This window comes from Cyprinodon tularosa, unplaced genomic scaffold, assembly GCF_016077235.1.
Source record: "Cyprinodon tularosa strain WSP-4 unplaced genomic scaffold, ASM1607723v1 ctg29, whole genome shotgun sequence".
Taxonomy (NCBI): Eukaryota; Metazoa; Chordata; class Actinopteri; order Cyprinodontiformes; family Cyprinodontidae; genus Cyprinodon; species Cyprinodon tularosa.
Genome location: NW_024038996.1, coordinates 731,246 through 751,953, shown reverse-complemented (window position 1 = coordinate 751,953; position 20,708 = coordinate 731,246). Strand labels below are relative to the sequence as shown.

The 20,708-nt window shown below is 35.9% G+C and overlaps 1 protein-coding gene across 1 annotated transcript in view; it reads right to left on the bottom strand.

Annotated features, from left to right (window-relative positions):
* The window catches only part of LOC119787189 (collagen alpha-1(XI) chain-like), a 112,973-nt gene that overhangs the window by 11,269 nt on the left and 80,996 nt on the right, over positions 1-20,708 (bottom strand). The window contains exons 44-55 of the mRNA XM_038290859.1: positions 19,472-19,525; positions 17,515-17,568; positions 13,236-13,343; positions 8,364-8,417; positions 7,062-7,115; positions 6,885-6,938; positions 6,605-6,658; positions 5,539-5,646; positions 5,303-5,356; positions 5,156-5,209; positions 4,738-4,791; positions 2,236-2,289 (exon numbers count right to left, since the gene is read on the bottom strand). Coding sequence (XP_038146787.1) covers positions 2,236-2,289; positions 4,738-4,791; positions 5,156-5,209; positions 5,303-5,356; positions 5,539-5,646; positions 6,605-6,658; positions 6,885-6,938; positions 7,062-7,115; positions 8,364-8,417; positions 13,236-13,343; positions 17,515-17,568; positions 19,472-19,525 — 756 coding nt within the window. The remainder of the gene's footprint in view (positions 1-2,235; positions 2,290-4,737; positions 4,792-5,155; positions 5,210-5,302; positions 5,357-5,538; positions 5,647-6,604; positions 6,659-6,884; positions 6,939-7,061; positions 7,116-8,363; positions 8,418-13,235; positions 13,344-17,514; positions 17,569-19,471; positions 19,526-20,708) is intronic.

Genomic DNA, 20,708 nt, shown 5'->3' with positions numbered 1-20,708 from the left:
TTGAAAGTCAATGATTCTACACAAGGGGTTTGCGTAGCTCCAACTGAGATAAACCCCAGGTCTATTTTAGTCAGACTGCACAGGAATTTAGCGGCAATCTTTTCTTTAGATTTAGATCTCATCATGTTTTTAATATTGGCATTGGAAAATTCTCTATCTTTTCTTATTTGAGATGCTTCACATTTGTCAAGTAGGGCTTTGGGATTCTTATTTATCTTTTCTATAACTGATCATAATCTGTCCAAAGCAAATGTGAGAAATTGTTTTAAATTGTATGGCACAGACACAGAAGTGAAAAAAAATCTGAGCAGATGTATTGGAGATCAAAAAGGCGTACCCAAATTGTGTGTTCTGGCCTTAAGATTCTTCATGTTATCTGACTTAGATGTGAAACATTGTCTTTATGGCTTAAATTAGACTTTTTTCCGTTGATGCTGGTGGAAATGCAAGGATGTTAAAATTAAATATCTTGATCCTCTAGGGACCTCATCGCTTCCTTCGTACAGCTAATTTGCAGCAATATAGGACAATTCAGCAGGACATCAGATGAAAACATTTGTAGATGGGTGACTTCTAGTATTTCGTAAGACCGACAGTTTTTGGGACTTTTTTAAAAGGTTTAAAATTCCTCTTCCCTCTTAAAGCAAAACATCAATCAATGACGCTACACCAACGTAGTGGTGCTGCTGATGTTAGGACCAATATAAATTAACTTAAAGGAAAATTCCGGTTTTTAACACTTTTAGTCCATTTTCTGTAGTGTCAAGGATGAAATCGAATGATCGACCCCAAAATTTTGACAATTGGTCCTGTCTCTGCTATTTGGCTCATGCAGAATCCCCCCCTGGCTGCTTCAGAATGGCTTCTATTGTGCATGTCCGATAATGTCCTTAAAACAACCTTAAACGTTCTTTTTTTAAAATATGCTACTCACCGGGTCGTCAGCGCTGTTCAATGACGTTCCAAAAAAAGTTTCGTAAAGAAAAAACGTTCCTGTAGTGTTTTATTTAGCATTTTGTAAATCCCATTGAGTTCTGTTGGAATAGTCAATATCCCTCCGCCACCGGAAACGGAAATGGGGCCTGTTTACACAGTTGTAGTCTTTTCGCTTCACTCTGTGTACTCCTACGTCGAGGTGCTAACGTCTCTGTTAAACACTTTAAAAAACTCTGAAAATGGAATACGAAAGGTGGATTCTTGAGGAGGACATATTGGACTTTGAGTTTGACGGTAGAGGATACCGTTTTGAACCGGAATATACTGAGGAGGAGTATATAGAGACATTGTCGCCAACTAGTGGTCTGGAGTGTGCAACGCTTCAGATTCGAACGGGAAGCGGAAGTTTATAAGCGGTTGTGATGTATCGGAAAAAATAGTTCTGGGATTTACAAAATGCTAAATAAAACAAGACAGGAACGGTTTTTCTTCACAAAACTTTTTTTGGAACGTCATTGAACAGCGCTGACGACCCGGTGAGTAGCATATTTTAAAAAAAGAACGTTTAAGGTTGTTTTAAGGACATTATCGGACATGCACTATGGAAGCCGTTCTGAAGCAGCCAGGGGGGATTCTGCATGAGCCAAATAGCAGAGACAGGACCAATCGTCAAAATTTTGGTGTCGATCATTCGATTTTATCCTGGACACTACAGAAAATGGGCTAAAAGTGTTAAAAACCGGAATTTTCCTTTAACTTCTTAGACACTAACAAAACCTGACACAAGTTATACAGAAACTGTGTTTCAGATTCCTTTGTTTTTTTTTATTTCAGATAAAAAAAACAAAAAAACGAAAGTTAGGTATGTAACTACGGTTCTATGAATTCTATGGATCCATCAGTAGGGATGAAATAGAACTTTATTGAATAATTCTAATATGTAATGAAATTGAAATGTCACCTGTCTTTATGAATTATTATTGATATTTTACAGAAATCTATATTTTTCCATCTTGTATGCTTTACTATTTACACTATGCAGATTCTATTTAGTTATATATTTTACATTTTTTTAGTTTCTGAAATATTTTATTTTGTTGAGGAGGTATATGTTTGTCTTACATATGTGTAAACAAAATAGAAAACATATAGAGTTAAAATAGAATACTTCAGATCAAACAGATCATTTTTACCAAATATTTTAAAAAGGCTGAAATATGTAAATGTAAACCAAGTAAAAATTACAAACAGTGCAAAAATTTTAATTTGATGTGTACAATCCAGATCACTAGAACTTACCTTAGATCCCTTTTCTCCTTGTTTTCCTTCTTGACCTACTGGTCCAATGCCTCCCTGAGAAAAAAAAAATCAGTCACCATTAAGTTCTTTATATCAAATAACCTCAGGATATTTATAGCCTATTTATAAGAACCAGAGTACAGATTAAGTTAATCTACAGTAAAATTATCTAAAATCAACTGAAAATAGTGCCATCATATCATTTAGGTAAAGTTTGTTCTGACTTTGAGAAAGGGAAGAGGTTTGCAAAGCTGGGCAGGATAAGTGCAACTGTCCCACATAATATTTACACGCCGATACAAATGCATCAGCCTTTTCTCAACACAGCCTCTGGTGAAAAAGCCCCTAAGTGGGCTAACATGTGGCATTAGTAGCTATAATCGAAAGCACAACACAAAAGCCACAGGTCCTCCATGTAGGTTATGAACCCTGGATAATATGTGTATGCAGGCACTAGTGTGTGGGTGTATCTGTGTGCTAATGTAGTCAAGGAGTTACACGCATCAATGAACACCAAACTGGAGTCATTTTTAAGGAGATACCAGGATGGAGGCTTAGCCAGAATTACCCTAGTGAAGGATGAAAAATTATATTACAGAGTCCATTAATATGGACATGGAACTGGAGTCTAATTTGTTCAGCGCTAGCCAGGGGAATACAAATTATGGGGATAAAAAGTGCTTACCAACTTGTTTAAAATGTATGATCAACCCTACCTGACCTGCATTTAAAGTCAAGCTACAGTCATATGTTGTTAACTAATGTATATTACGCCAGCCGAACCTTGTGAGTTGAAAAACAGGCACCACACATTAATATCTAAATGCCAATAATGCAATAATAATATATCAAACAGCACCTACACATATTGTTTAAAGGGAAAACCTTGAAAAACTCGGGAATTATCTACAAAATTTTCAGCTGGTGTATTTCCACTAAGTATCATAAACTGGTTAAAAAAATATGTTAAAATAGGCCTCCTTAAAAGTTTTATTCTAGTAGGACAAAGAAACAAATATCAAAATAGCAGAAAACGAATGGGAGAGGCACAGTAAAGGAATCAAAAATAGGCAAGAATCATCTTAATCTGACTTTTTAATCTTTTTGTCTAAACTTTTACCCATATCTTTTATTAATTGTTTATTTAAAAGAAATCTCTCCTCTGCAGAGCAGTAAAAAAATGTAATGAGAAAAATTAATATAGACTTTGGAAAAAAAGTTAATTTATCAGACATAAGGAGTCTTGGGGAAAAGGGTGTGAGCAAGATTCTAATTCTCATCCAGGCTATGTCAGTGTTCAAAAACTGTCCATGATTAACATCATATGGAACAACATGTATGAATAGATTATAATAAGTAAACTTATAAAAATGCTACAATGCAGGGAAAATTCTGAATAGACATAATAGATTTAATATTTTAAAGGACAAATATTCTATTATTTTTTTATTTTATTTACAGTGATATTATCTGTTTTGGATAGTTAATTTTTGTTAGACACAGAAGATTATACCCAATCAAAATAATTATAAGACTTCCCAATATTGGATATTTATAGATTAGCTTAAAGTCTGTGGTATTGTTAACATAGTTGCATTTGTTTGTTGTCAAAGCTGAGAAGAAAACTTTGAAGATATAGAGTAATTAAAATTATACTGTAGATGTTCAGAAAAAGGCACAAAATGTCCAGCTGGCTGGTAGGTACTGGCATGAAGTCAGTAAGAAACTTCCAGTAAGAAACAAAAAACACTGAATTCATTCAATTCACTTTATTTATAAACTGCCATTTTACAACACGTATTATCTCAATGCATCTAAAAAAAAGAATTCAACCCAAATCTGCAGACAGTTTAGTGAAAAGTTTTCTTTCTAAATAAACCAAGCCGACTACACTGAGTCAGTGACATTGTAAAACACATTCATTCTGGTTTAGAATGTAATTAGCATACTGGGGAATATAAATAAGCTGTGTCTGTTTTAGGGTCCTAACCATCACTGTTGATTATTCCACCATCTTAGAAACAGTTTTGTTATTTAGACCCGATCTACATAACTCAGTAAAATTTGCACTTCCTAAAGCTTTAGAAGTTTGACATTTCTGCTGAAGGAAACAAACCAGTCAGTCAATAATTTGAAGGATTCATATTAAAATCTGTTATGTAACCATGTCTCAGGTTTTAGGACTTTAGAGTTAAGAGGACGTGTTAGAACTTTAAATAAACACCTAATTTCCTCCAATAATCTTTTATCTCTCCGTTAAAATGTCTGTATTACCAATGAATGTTATCTTCAATCAATGCAAACTCTTTATGCTTCTCTGTCTCTGTGGGAATCATTTTTTGTGAAACAGAAGGAAATACATTTCAAACCTAAGCCCACCCTTATAAATATGGATCAGTGCGTAATGAAGTAGCTTGGGGCATGCAAAGAGAACTTTAAAAATAGAGACCAAGAGCTCAACAGGAGTATCTTATCCAAAGCATCACTTGGAGAAGTACTCACCCTTTTGCCAGGAGGACCAGGTACTCCAGCCTCACCAGATGGACCTGGAGGACCCTAAATTAGAGCATATAGGAACACTTAGCCTCACTTTATGGAAATTAAGTGGTGTTAGATACTCAGCTCTGCATGTCATTGGAAAAAAGAACTGTTTTCTTTTATGCAGAATATTTAACATTTAAATATAAAAGTTTTGCTTCTTTTGTGATTCATCTTAATGCAATTACTGCCCAAAATTCTATATATGAGAATTTAATTAAAAGTTTGATATATTTTGCAAACGCTGAAAAAAAGGATATTTGAATATAAGATTCAAAGATTCTAATACATTTTCAATCAAACAAATGTCAGAATTGTGGTTTTTCTTTTTTTTTATCTTTAATGGGAAACTAAGTAAAACGTCTCATCAAACTAAACTCACCGGTTGTCCAGGCTCTCCATCATCACCCTTCTCACCACCTAAACCATCCAGACCCTAAAAAAATAATAAAATAAGTAAGCCAGGCTTATTAAAATAGTTCTCCATCTGTGTTCATGTTAAAAAAAAGAGCAGAAAAGGAAAACTTACTGCTGCACCAGGCTCACCAGGTGGACCCGGGTCTCCTGGGAAGCCGGCAATTCCCTATAGAAAAATCAAGATATTGAGAAGACTGAGTTTGACTCGGATGTGTTCCACTGTGTCAACAACAGTTCTGGCAGCAGGCAGCTAAACTGAAAAATGTCGAAAAATTGTGCTATCACTGACAGCTCAGCTACTGATGCATAGCTCTGGGAAAAGTGTGTGTTTAAGAACAGCCCACATACAGGGTTTCCCTTGGGACCGTCGTCTCCTGGAGGTCCTCGGCCACCAGGGGGTCCAGCAGCTCCGGGTGGGCCGGTTTCTCCTTTCTCACCAGTCTCACCTCTAAGGCCCTGAAGAGAACATTCAGTAAAGTTTCTTTTTTATCATAAGAACCAAAAAAGCAAACTATAAAGAAAATACTAAATGTATGTTTGCCACCACAGCGGATAGCAAAACATGAGGTAAGAGAGAAAGTTACTAAACTAAGAGCATGAACTGATGAACTGAACTTCATGCTCCATTCAGTTCAGATCATCTGCTTGATAAATTTAACAGTAGATTATTTTTACTCTGCTAATAGCAGAATTGGACGTTTAACGCATGGCCTGTTGTTAAAGCATAGCTGCAGGACCACAATCATCCGTTAAACTATCAAACATTAGCTCTTATTTAGAGACTCCCAGCGTGCCACCTCAGAATTGACCTTGATTTTCTTTGCTACACGGGGTTAATTTATCACTAAACAGATATGATGCAGCTGGCAGAAACATCAATACCCACTGATGGAGTCACACACAAGAAGACTCACACCAATGACTGAGATAAAGGGTTTTCAGTCACTGGTAAACACTGGCTACTGTTTGCCTGGATCAATAACAGCTGCGAGATATACACACATAATATAACCTATAGCACCTAGAATTCATTTTTCTTTGACTTAACATGCAAATTAGTGATTAAAACTCATTTAGCACACACACTATATTGTTATTTTATTTCTTAAACATTAATGTTTCCCCAAATAATATGCTACCCTTGGAGGAGTGGAGTATTCTGCCAATATAAAGCTCTACCTCTGAGAGGGGATGATGGTCAAAATAGTTAGTTTATAAAAATTGGAGATGGGTAAAAATTTATAGTAAGTACAAATTTAATTGGAAGATACAATTCTCTAATTAAGAGCTAGTCTGAATCAAAATAACAGGCTGTTTTCTTTCTTTAAAAAAATAACACATCATATTTAGATACAGGGAAAAAGTTCACTTGAAATTAGATAAAAAAGCATTTCTATTGGAATTTCACACTTACGGCAATACCAGGTTCTCCAGGTGGTCCTGGGTTACCGGCCTCCCCAGTTTCTCCCTGTAAAAAAGTGACATAAAAATCTATAAACATCTTTATAATTAGAGTGTTAAATCAGATATGCTTCATGTTTTGCAGCTATGCAAATCAAAGAACAGGTAATTCCTTAAAAGGTTTGAGCAATCACCTACCTAAGGACATAAATCAGATAAACCAGATCGATAAACCAGTTAAACTGGGATAAATGTACTTTTGCATGATTAGTCTCCAGTTTATTGTATCTTACCTTCTCACCAACACCTCCCATTGAACCAACACCTCCAGGGGGACCTTGTGCACCCTAAATACAAATCACAACCATAAAACATGTTGAATCCGTTATTCATTTATTTATTTTTGGCTGATTTCGATTCAGGCCAAAACTCAATGAAATAAAGGATATAAAAATTAAAGCTAAACTCACATCTGCTCCACTGGACCCCTGTGGACCTCTGGGACCGGGCGGACCTGGTGGACCCTATCAGAAAGAGTGTTTAGAATGATGCGGTGCTACTGGACTTATTAGCAGATCTATTTCCATCCTAACACAGGCGGAAAAAAGGGAAATATCTGCTATTGATAGTTATATTAATTTGGATGTAACACCACAGCACACTAGTCATTTTAAAAGAAAACATGGCATCCATTATCATAATAAAAACATATGTCAGACTTTCAACATACTTGCATTTTTACATAGTACACTGTCTTTACACATCCACATACAAAATATGCAGATGTTTCATTCAGTGTGACTGCTGGGTTTTTATATTTGGAATTTAAATAACAGTATTTTACCAAATATTTCGTATCATCCAGGTCAATATGAAATGGACTGAGCTGGATTTCGTTGATTTAGTAAGAGCAAAAATACTTTCTATAATACAGTATATTCACTAAAGGCGTCTAATAACTTTACTTCACGCCGGAGAAAAAGTGATTTGGCCAAATATTTATAAGGCAAAGAAGCTATGATTATTGCCACCTAATTGTGTTCCCTTGCATTCCGAACTTATGACAAAATCCATATGGTTTGTTTTGTTTTTGTATAAACTGCGTATAAAGTATGTCCTTGAAAAATAATTTCAAACTGAAAACAAATTGTCTTTAACTTAAAATATTATTTTACTAACATCTGAACCAGTAAACATACTTGAACATAAATCTGTCAGGGCAGTGATATAGTTCAGTTATAGGATCAATTTCCAACACATGGCACTTTATGAAAAAAAATATAATTTAATAATAAAGACAGATTTCAAGTCAATTCAATTATGTCAAATTGATACTACTTATCAAAAATGAGATTTATTAAACTTTATATAATTTTAAAATATAAGCATTTATAATACAAATCTACAGATATAAAAGTTTAAAATGATGACCCTGTGCAACCCACCTAGGTAATTATAAGTTTTACCTTTTTAACTATGTTAAAAAATATATATTTCTTAATTGAAATACACCCATATGTGCTTGCTCTGCATGCATACCACTGCAATAAAATACTTTGATTCAATAGCTCTGGAAACATATTTGGTGCCCAAGCTCCACAATAAAATCAATACATTTCCTACAAAATAATCTAAATGTATTCCTTGTAGAGTTGCCAAACTCACCCCTCAATAAAAGTGTTCAGCAATCAGAATTCCCCTGAAGTGGGACTGCATGTAAATATAATTTAAGAACGCTGTAACAGAAAAGTTACAGAGGTAGATGCACTCACCATTGGTCCAACATCTCCATTCTCTCCCTTCTCACCAGGAGGGCCAGGCAAACCCTGCAGAGATGACAAATACTGCTGAGAACACAGAAGCTAAGGTAAAATGAGGCAGCCTTCTACATTAAAGAGTCCAAGGACAGGGACATATACATTCTTTCTGCTCATTACCAGGTACTTTTAGATGACACATTTTGAAAAAAAAAATGCAGCAAAGGGATGCAAAGCGATGGAGAGTGCATCAATACTAACTGAGCCCCAGAGCATAAACACACAATTAGTCAAAAAGGACACCTATTGTAATTAAAGGGTATGGGAGGCTTGGGTATAATCAGCCTGTGTAAATTACAGGGTGGAAACTTCATCCATCCACGTCCACAGCAGAGTGGGACGAATGCGACTGTGGAGGCGATGCCTACTATGTGGTTTAGGAAATCAGTCATTCTTAACACAAAGAGTGTAAATGCAGCACAGAAATGTGGACGTCTAGAAAGGATAAAGGTGTCATTGTTTATTGTTGCCTGTTATGTATCAATATAAAAGCAGTTATTATGTATTTTGATAGCCGAAGCACAAAGATGGAGCCTGTATAACATATAAAGATATGGAAAGTGGCTATAATAATTGGAGTGTAATAGTAAATTGGATTGATTTAATTGGATATACATCAGTGCTATGATAAATACATCTATATATATATATATATATATACATATATACATGTATATATATGTATATGTAATGTTAGATTTTATTTTCATTGATATACATTAGCCTCGGAATCCATTTGTAACTTGCCCTTAATGGGAGGTTCGTTTTTTTGTTACGACTGTTGTAAAAATGGAAAGTTAAATCTCACATTAAACAATTTCTTGTAAACTAATTCCTTGCAACTGTTATATAATAATTTGTCATGTAAAATGAAAAAAAACAACAACAACAATGCTGATCCAATTTGTATGTGTAACGCTTGTTAATTAAAAACGCACTGAAGAATATAGATTAGAAAGAACGAAGAAAACTGTACGAGTTTAATTAGCAAATACCAAATAAACAAACCTTGACATACACCATCAGAAATCAATACATGTCGAGACTTGGCACTCATTCAAGTTTCCACACCAGCCTTGAATTATAATATGGACAAATGTAATATTTATTTTCTTCTGTGTCTTCATCTTAACCTCTTAATCTGGAGGATTCATTCTCTGAGGGAGGACTGTAGCGCTCAACAGCAAACTGCACGAATTGATTGAAGGATTTCAGGGCGAAGACATTCCTTCCCCCTGGTCAAAAATCATTAATGCTACAGATAATTGCATTGAAAAGCTGATCTTGCAGCAGCTGGTGCTGTGTATTGAAGGGTAGCTTAGCCAAAAAAATAATTAAAAGAGTAGAGTTGGAGTGCATTATGCACAATTAAAAGCCAATTGCACTTAATAACAATGTTATCTAGTCCTATTGACCGACAGAGCTTTGCTCTAATTTCATCCTCAGTGGGTCCTTGGATAATTGACTTTGAGGTACTCTGAAGTATATCGTTTCTTTGTTCATTGCTATCAAAAGAAGTTTCCTTAAACTTCAGCTCATCAATTTAAATGAGTCAATGTGCTACTGCTTAGCTTTTCCCCCATAAGCTCCTGATTTCATCGTTTATTATTATTGTTTTCTTTTTTTGTGAGGCTCTATTAATTTGTTAAAAACAGTGAATCCCTTAATACTATGGTTCCCAGACTTTTGCTGTTGGGCCTTTTTTTTTTTTTTTTACACTAAATTGCTTATCAATTACCCCACAGTTTCCTTTTCACTTTTCCACAGATAAAAGAAAAGCTAACTACAATAAGTTAAATTTTTTAGTTAAATAAGCTACAATCTCTTTTAAATAAAAAATATCACCTTTAAAAAGTAATTATTTTATTGTAACTGGTTATTTTATTATGTAACACGGTAATCTATAAAAAAAATTAAAATAAAAAACTTCCTTTATTCAGTTTATTTCAACCACTCCATCCCTGCATGTGACGATCTTGGCGCTGATGACTGGCTGGATTACTCATATCATTCACCTGACAAGCTCTGCCCAGTTTCTCATCACCCCTAATTATTGTCACCTGCTCCAGTCACTATTTAACCAACCAGCTTCCAGTCATCAGTGCCAGAATATTCTCGAGCCAGTGGTAAGAGTGTTTCAGCATTACCTTAGTGTTTCTGATTACCTGATCCTGACCTGCTCTGCCTGTCAACCATTCAGCCTGCCTGTTCTCATCTGATCTGTTTCTCTGTCCTCGGACTCCTGCTGGATTCTATCTGTTAACTGAACTTGGAACTAATTCCTGACACTGTTCTGATTTCCTTTTTGAACCATTTCTGACTTCTGATCTCCTGGTTCTGAATGCTTGGCACGTCCTCGGAACCGCCTTTGGCTCCACCCACTGGATTATCCTGCCTTCCTTAGTCTGCTTGAATCTGATATCCTGCTTGTTCTCCGTCCTCTGAGACTACGGCGTCTGGTACTCTAAGGGTGGCGCCCGTCGCGTCTCGTTGTCAGCCAACCGGCTGGAATCAACTTTGTTCTCTGGGCATGGACTGAACTATAAAACCAGGTTAGTGACTCACATTTTCATAATCATCCTCCGTCAGATTAACGTGGTCACTAACATGTGTTTTCCTCCTGCAGGGGTTCCTGCCTTAGACGTCCTTGCTGTTACTGCAGATCTGCCGTTTTTCAATAAACGCTTTAGAATTTTCCAACTGTCTGTCTCCCTTGAATACTGGGTCCTCTGTTCTGAGTCCTTACACTGCAACTAGATGGGGACGCCTCAGGGGGGCCAGCCCCCACTTTGGGAACCACTGTAAATTACTACTTTTGTCTTCTCATTAAGTGTAAAACCAGACAATTTGGTCCAATGTGTTGAAACTAACAGCTAGACTAAGAAAGACCAAGACGAAAACATACTTTACCCACCATAAAACAGATACATTTCAAACATGTAGTTTATTTAAACTAAGTGTGATAAATGTTCACAAATTTGACCTTTTTTTAAGAAAACCAAATGTAGTGCGTACTAAAACATTTAAAGCATTTTTTTTTTTCTCAAAATGCCTAATACAAACACGAGAAGACATTAAGAGTTCAGGACAGTTTTTAGTAAACATCTTGGATGTTTCACAGATTAGAGATTGTTTTTTTCCACAATGATACCAGTCTGTTTTGGTTTTAATCCGTTTAACTTAAGTGCCCAAAATCAACCAATCTGGGATATAACAACTTAAAATTAAAAACAGAGGTCTTTACTACAAGTACGATACAAGTGCATCTTCATCTATCATTGATTTTGTTTCCCACAGATTTCAAGTCCTAAAGCTCTGACTCCAGCTGCAATCCAAGTCATTACTCACCCTGAAGATAATAAAAGCTATTTCCTTCACAATCCTCTTAAGGCTGACTAAACTCTTCTGCTTATGTACAGTATCAATAGCAGTTTGTCCTTCTGTTACACTTTCAGTTTATACAGTACACTTAAATACTGCTCTCTCTGAATTTTTTCCTTTACTATAACATTTTATGTTTTGTGTTAAACGTTATGGTGATACACTGCTGTTGTAGGTGAAATACTGCTTGTATGGTTTCTAATCAAATCCTTAACCCCACTCCTACAAGAGGTTGTTGCTGATTGATCAAAACATCAATGGATGCACTATCAAAGCTGGTGTTGAGCAATGCGGGCATGATGGGGTCATAGTTTAGTTTTTTATTAACCTTCTGTACCCTTTCTACATATAAAGAAATGCCATGCATGCATGAAAACTGTTTTAAATTTTTTTGCTCTTTGATGTTGCTTTCATTATGCATAGTGTTGGATTAAGGCTGTCATCAACTCCTGTTTTACTAAAACCGCAGAATCTCACATTGAAAAAATATCCCATAATTGAATTTTACTTAAATCCCATGTAAAGAAACAACTGTGTTTAAAAAATGGCCTGTAGCACAGTTATTTATACCCCCACTGAATCTTCAAACGTAGATCAAAACTTAGCTTTCCTCTATAACTTTTTTAGATGGTTGAACTAATAGTCCCCATAACCTACAGGTTGTCATATACTAAAAATCCCTGAGTGGAATGCATAAATTCAGGGTGCACACTTTGTGTATTGCATCAAGCTTTTATTTTCAAATGAGAAAATATGGTACTCTGTTGTGACAGCGACACAAATCAATTGACTGCTGTCATGGAAAATAAAGAGAAATACAGCTAAAAGTGTGTTAAGCTTGAAAACAAAACTGTGAATCCATTATTGTTAAAAGCCCTCAGATCACTCTCCCCTCTGTGCCTTCAATGCAGAAAGCATGTGGTGCTTTAGATCCCTTGGAAATTAAACTTATGTGTGATGTTCATAAGAGACGACGTGGAAGAGCAGATTTGACAGCTTTAAGTGTTTTATCATTTTTTTTGGACCAAGGACACTGTGGGATTGATGTTTACTGCATGGATTTAAATTAATTTGAATCGAAATCCAAACAGAAAACACCAAAATGTTGACAATAGTGCTGTATTTTAGCCCCACCTATACTAAGGAATGTCCTTGAGCGGGTATAGCATTATTAACTTAGAGGTAAATAAAGTGTTATTGGGTGTCAAAGTCGCATTAATAAAATACGATCTGTCTTGATTTATTATAAACAGGGAGATTATTGCTATAGGTTTAAAGCAGTTTGCAGTAAGTCTTATTGCATTAGATGGCTTCATCAGGGGAAAAGCCATATGCATACCCAATGGGACAGTGGTTAACGTGACTTGCATGTCTTGTTTTTCAAAATATGAGTCCGACAGCTAAAAATGTGGAACTAAAAAAGCAGCAGATTTTGTGGACACTTGCCTGCAGTCCGATAGGTCCCGGCAGCCCTGGAAATCCTCTGGGTCCTTCATCTCCTTTTTGGCCAAACATGCCCTGCTGTCCTCTTGGCCCAGGCTCACCATCACTGCCCTGTGGGAGGGCAGGGTTCATAAAATCTCATTAGCTGTAGCTGCAGCAAATTCAACCACTCAAATAGGGTTTATCCTTAATACACTTCAAGGTTAAAACGTATATGTGAACTCACATAGAAAAGGAAGGATTTTGCAAATACATGGCATATTTTAGAAAGCTTATGGGCTTTATCTAGCCTTAGCATTCTAAAACTTTGTGTTTGTGAGATGTAGCATTTTCACAGTGGTACTGAAATTTTTCCAAAATTGAACATTAGTTTTCCAAAGGGATTAATCTATCTATGTCTTTTATGTGTCCTGTCGCTGCATTTTGGTCAACTCATATAGTAGATGGTTGCCTATATGTGCTAGGGGACATTTGGTCTACAACAAAGATATCTCAACATGGTAGGTATCCTAACTGCATGATTGACTTAGCATTAAAGTAGGTAGGCATGTGTTTCATCAGAGTTTAAAAAATATGTATCATTTGTGTGTTGGTATGTGGGTGCTTTTATATGTGTGGGTGGGTGATTCAGTGTTTAGACTTAAGTGTGGTTGTGTTCAGTGGGAATAAGTGAGAAAGTTGGTCACCAGAAGGTGACTAGATGTACTGTAAGAGTGGCAAGAGCAGAAAGATTTCTGCCACCTACAGCAATTAGAGCAGCCAACTAAAGGCAGATCTGGCTCTGAAAAGCCACAGAAGGCATCACCAAGGGCAGCCATACACAGAGGTGGGTTGTCTCTGAGGCAAAAGAGTAGAATCCCAGGGCAGAGAAGATGTAGGATACTCAGCCCATCCACACTACTGTGTGTAGCCTAATAGGCCAAGTTATGGATCCAGTCCCAAGGGAGCTAGACCAACCAAAACCAAGCAGATATAGGTCATTACCATTTTATCATTACAGTGATTATTGTGCCAACTAAAGATGGACAATTCTGATTTTTTTAACCCAATCCAAAACCAATACCTGAGCATATCAGCCAGTATCAATATCAGCCATGTGAGTGAAGGCTTTAGCCTTGACATAAACGTTGTTAAAAAAAAACTAATAAATGTACCCTCATAAATATGGTTTATATTATTCATTAACATATAAGCAGCAACAAGAGAGAAATAACAGTTTCATGTAAACTGGATCCAATATCAAATCACTGACATGCGATCCAGCTAATTAGCCAATATCAGAGATGATATCCAATACAGGTACACTGGAAAAAAATCCAAATCTAGATAAGTCATTTTTTCTTACAATCAGTGCATTTGTTCTTGGATTGAGGAGATAAAAGAGACATTTTGCCAATGGAATAAGACAATTTACACTTAAAATAAGAAAACACAATAGCATTGTCTTATTTCAAGTAGATATTATCTAATTATCTTATTTTAAGAGTAGAAATACCCATTCCATTGGCAAACTATGTCATTACCTACTCAAATTAAGGATAAATACACTTAATTTGAGAAATGTTTACTTATTTCTAGATCGTTTCTCCAGTGTATCAGATTGGTGCATCTCTGGTGGCATCTTCCCCAACCCTAATGCAAATTGTGAAAGGCAATGTAGACTCTACAGTGAAGCTACATGGTGAAAACTATTTCATCCTTTCGAGATTCAATGTCTAACACCAAAAGTCAAACCAAAAGTGGCCAAGGGTGACGCAGCAAGTCAATAATGTGTCCTTTTTACTGTGCTACCAGACGGCTCCCTGACTAGTGAGTCTCTCCAGGAAAATACAAGTTGCAGAAAAGAACTGCCACAGGGCTATGGTGAAAGATGCTGACTTCTGTGAAGTCAGAGGTACATCGACCTGCAAAGGGTAGAAAGAGGATACTGTAGGGAAAGAGTGAAGTGCTGACAGACAGGGAGTTTTCAGTTCAAACACGTGTCAGCACTTGAAAGTGCTTTAGGAGCTCTTGCAGAGCCCTGGGACATGTAGGGAGCCTCAGGCGATGGTGCTGAATGCAGAACAGTTTAGAGAGAAATGTTAGGTGATTATGGGGAAAACAAGCACAGCTTTGGAAAGATACAGAAAAAGTGACAAAAAATTGTGAGAAACAAGAAGCAAATCTAACTTTGTGGAGATTTGAAGCAGAGCTGTGTGGGTTACATTTTTTAAATTTTAAATTCTGTCCTGTCAGTCAACTTCATAGCATTCATTTCACCCACGTGCCTGAACTTATTTATTTCAGTTCTGCAGCCAACTTGTTTTAAATCAGACCCTAACACCTTAAAGGTGTACCAGCACAATGCAAAAGTTTGTATTCAGCATCACAAGCAATGTAGAAGTATAAGATAAGTATACATCGGCCTATACCTAAATTAACAATAGTGTCAATCCAATCCTAAGTAAAAGTATATTGATAATTTATAGTGTTCTGCACAGGGATCAATTTTTCCTTGGCAATCAAAGTGTTTTTATCTTTTTCAATGAAAAGAGAGACTGTATAGGCTACTACAGCTCTGTCAGACAAACTAATGCGTGGGGGATAGCTGCAAAAAATAAATATAAAAGACTAGTTACTGTATTAGATTTCCCTATGTTCAAACCCAGCTTAAACCAAACAGAAATAAAAACCACACAATAATTTTGTTTGTAGGACTAATCCTAAAGAAATACTGTTAATAATAATTTAAGAAAAATCAATATTCTTTTTTTTCAAATCAAATATTTATTATGGAAGTATATAGCTTAACCCATCCATTTGTTATACCGTTATCCCATCTTTGACTAAAAGGTTGAACATTTTAGAAGAACATTTATTTCTACTTAAAACTAGTGATTTCCTAAATAAAAAATGTGTGCCCATAATACACATAATGATCTAAAAAACATGTTTTAATGAGACCAAATTCAGCCAGGACTACATAGCATGAGTAAGAGTTCACTTGTGAAGAACGGAATGCGCATAAGCAGATTGACTTGTCAGGAAAAGCAACTGTTAAATAATTTTCTATTCAGCATGGGTGCACTTAGAGCAATCTGTCTAAGCTGGTATACTACAGCCCCCACATGGCCCTGCAGACAGTATATGCTTCATGGAATGGTTGGTGAAGCCTTATTATTTTAGCAATGAGCTGCTCAGCCCCCCCTGAAGCCACCAGCTAATGTAGAATAGATCACTGTCCTGGTGGAGGAGGTTCTGCAGCATTTTCTGATAATTTAACTAATATATAAGAAAGATTTGCAAGCCGGCAGGTAAACCATCATTAGTTTTGTTTGTTTTTTGTTTGTAAAGAGGCGGTCAAGTCAGTCCAAGAGGAGCAATTCCACACAAGTTCTGCAGAAAGAGTAAGGATGAAAAGAAAATAGTGGTGGAAAGTTGTTTGGCCTGGGAAATCAAGGTCACTGGTTAGAGAATGAGGGATGAGTTGATCTCATCCTGTGACCCTGGCTAAAGCAACCATTTAATCCCAGTGTTGTCTGGCTAATCATCCCTAAAAAATCAGAAGAACATAACTCTGCTAAGAGCCTGAGGTCAACTTTCAAAAGTATGATGGAAAAACATAAACACAAAACTATCAACAATACCTGACAAAAAAAAAATTTAAGTTAACACCTGCTGGTAGTATTTATGTCAGTATATTGGATTATTATTTTTTTTAGCTTTACACTCATTTATTCTCATAGTATATAACACTTTGCGCTATATGTTGCAGAGTACAAATTCCAATTTTTATCATGCCTTACCATGACCAGATAAAATTTGTAATCCACTTATAATTCCGTTAACATCATCTAAGAACTGCATATTTTCCAAGGAGCTTAGAGTTTTGCAGCCCTTTGATTTAAATAAACACTCCCTGTCTTGATGAGACCTTGATAAGAGTAAACATTTCCAGTCCCAAGTAATTTATTGTTGCTTTTTTGTTTGTTTTGCCGCCAGGGGCAAGCATTATTTGAACAGCTATTTTTTGGCATCATATTTTTTAACCATCCATGAGCTGCAAAGCAAAAAAAAAAAAAAAAAGAAGAAGCTGGAAGCCCTTTTTGAAAATATGAAGAGGATATTGGCAGGGAATACTGATACACCTGCAAAGTTAACTATCTCTTTGGAGCCTATGTCAAACTGGGTGCTTGCTTACTGAATATAAAATACATGAAAGTTAAAATTTTAAAGTCAACTAAGTCTAACTGTTAATATTTAATATGGTGAATTTTAATAGCTCAGAGGAAGAGATACTTACAGCTGGACCGGGAGCTCCAATCACCCCCTGGAGACCTGTTGAGCCAGGTGGACCCTAAAGGAAAAAGGCAAAAAACAAGGCTGCTATACCAGATGATAACAAAACATTATGGTAGTCAACGCAAAAATGTTGCACAGAAAAACTGAACACTTAGATTAGATGGAAAGTCTCAATTAAGATCTATTTGATCTCTTTCTACAGAATGAAGGTGGACTCAATTAATTGTATTGTAACTTAATACTATGATATAATCAAAATCATTTTAATGTAAGTCTGTACATTTAGCCTCTCACTTACATTTACATGGACATAAATAACCAGACTGTATTTGTCATGTCAGACTGATGATTCTCATCTGTTTCGGAAGAAATTTCAGTCAAAAACAGAGAAGGGTTTTTTTTCTGATCACCTTTCCGATTGGCACCATTTACACACCCATTGGGATCTTCAGACTAAAATAATCTCCACAGCACATGTGTGCAACAACAGCGTGACGTTTTTCCTCTTTACTCCTAACCTTAATCTGCTGGCTCCTGGTCCTCGGTGGAGGAGGTAGCTCTAAATGAAATGACCGGATGAACATATCATCCTGCCCTGTACCCTTTTAGTGAAGGAGCATTCGAATAAGGTACTGCTGAGCCCTTAACTACAATTACCTCCAAAAACAAAAGTATGGTTACAAACATGTGATGGTCTATAATGGAAAAAAAAACTACAGCAACAGACACAACTGAAGAGTTGAGGATGAGTTTGTTTACAAAACAGGCCGTTTATTCTACTACCAAAGCGTTTCTAGAAAATTAGACGGTTCCACACAGAGTTAAATGATTTACTCTGATCTAACGCTTGGAACATGTAAAAACAGGTCATGATCGGATCATTTTATTTAGTGTCCATGTAAACAGTGATTCAGGATTTCCAATTAACCAGCTTTAGATAAGTCGGGGAAATTTTGCACATGTAAATGTAGCCGATTGCCATGTATTTAGGGCCAGAAATATTATTATCAGCTCCAGGTTTGTTCTGGTTTTACCTTACTAAAGCACCTTGCTCTTAATTGTTACTGTGTCCAAAGGGGCTTAAGCAAAACAAGTGGAGCAGCTACTCACAGACAAAAGTTTTTCACATTTTAAAAATAGCGCAAAGCTTTTTTTGTTTGCCCCTTTCTGACCCTCCCCAGAATTGATACATTCCTGCATCAAGAAAGATTTAAATATTAGATGAGCATTTAATTATACTTACATTCTAGCTCCACTCTCATTTTTGGAGAATGAAGCTCATTAACTCCGCTCATCAATTTCTGATTCCGTTTTTCTAGATGTACCATTGGCATTTGGGTTAATCTCTGATCAGAGCTAAAACTGGCCTAATCTTCTATGAATGTTGCTGCTTAGGCATATTCTTTTCTTTCTAAAATTATAAACTCAAACTGTTTTTTTAAGAAATATAAAAGTCTGTTACAGATATAGCTTTAAAGTACAACTTTTCTGCTGTGCTCTTTGGTCTTCATAAAGCTGGTTGATCCCTAATGTTCTTTATCAAACTACTGAAGCTCTCACAAAACAGCTGAAATTATGCTTTTATTAAACTGCCCAAATACACTCTTTACTAATTGTGTGACTTCCGGGGGTAATAAATACACAAGTTTTTTTATTGGAGTTTCAAAATGAAGTTGACTGAATCCAAATGTACAGAAAATATTTCAGGTTTTTATTTATCACCTTACAGTATTTAGCAATCATTTACTTCTTTCAACATTTGCTAAATCCAATTAAAATCTGTTTATGCTTGTGGTCGTAATGTCACACAATAAGGAAAAAGTTGTATTAAAATCAACAGTACAGATATTCTCTTTTTGCTCAGCCAACATGATGCATGGATTAAACTTAAAGTTTAAAAAAAAAAAAAAAAACTCAATACAAAATGTAATCAAAGAAGTGCAGTAATAAGAACTCACTAGTTCACCCTTGTCTCCTTTGCTTCCCTTCTGTCCAGGTCCGCCAACTTCTCCCTGTGTTCCAACACACACATTCACAAAAGCTCTCATATCTCTCCTTAACATCTTAGAAACCTCCTGCCTTGCATGTTTATTCTAAGTTCAATATCTTCAAGTGTCACCTTTATCAGGATTTCTCACAAAAATATTCTCAAGAGATTCTAATTTGATTGGCCCAGGAAGACCTTGGGCGAGTGCTTTCAATTAATTGATTGGCTGCCCGTCTCACCCCATTGGTGCTACTATGATTGATAAAAATGTGTGATAGAAGACATGACTTTAGTAGGTGTGATGGTTACAAATGTAAAAAAAATAATGATCTGTGGCTCAGTTTAACCAGTGTGGGTGTAGCCTAGGGGTAAACATTGTGTGTAAACAAGATTCTGATTCAGCACATGCAGCTGTCTAAATCCTGCTTAGTTCTCATGATGCATAAAACTGGCTTACGCTTGGCAGCAAAATAAAGCTGCATCTTGCAAAGTCAAACAAAAAACATGTGCTAATATGCATTAATTATAATAATTTTTATATTATTTTTTTAAATAAAAACAGTGCTCGTCATAAGTTAGCAAATAATGTTTGCATACCTGCTTTATTAAACATGAAAGTGATATTAATTTTGGCCTTTCATTATTGCAAATAATTATTTTTTTCAAAGTAGAATAATAATATTTAACATTTAATAAAAAATAAAAATATAGGTGCACCACTATCTTTTTTTAAGTTACTTTTATTTAAACTTCCAAAAGTTCAATTATAAATAATTTATAAACTCACAGCCCACACATATCGAAATGAGCTTTCCCTGCAGATAAACAACACATGCTTCTCTACCATTAACTTCTGCTATACGTAACTCTGGTTCGTTATTTGATCACTATTGTTGGCAGAGGTTTTGGTGTTCATTTAAATGATTAAAAAGCCCCTTATCAAGTTCAAGGACCCCTGAAGCTATTTACACTATATCATTAATGCACACATGGTCATGAGCAACACTGTAGCCACAGCAGCGCAGAAGCTTACTGACATAGATAGGGACTGCTGTACATGGGGGCCACTGGGCCCTCCGTCCACCATCAATTAATAAAAAAAAAAATACTTTATTAATCCCAGAGGGAAATTAAATGTTGCAGGAACTCAGTTTTTTTAACCAGTTTTTTTTTTTAGGTGTTTATAGCTGCAGGCAGGAAGAATTAGT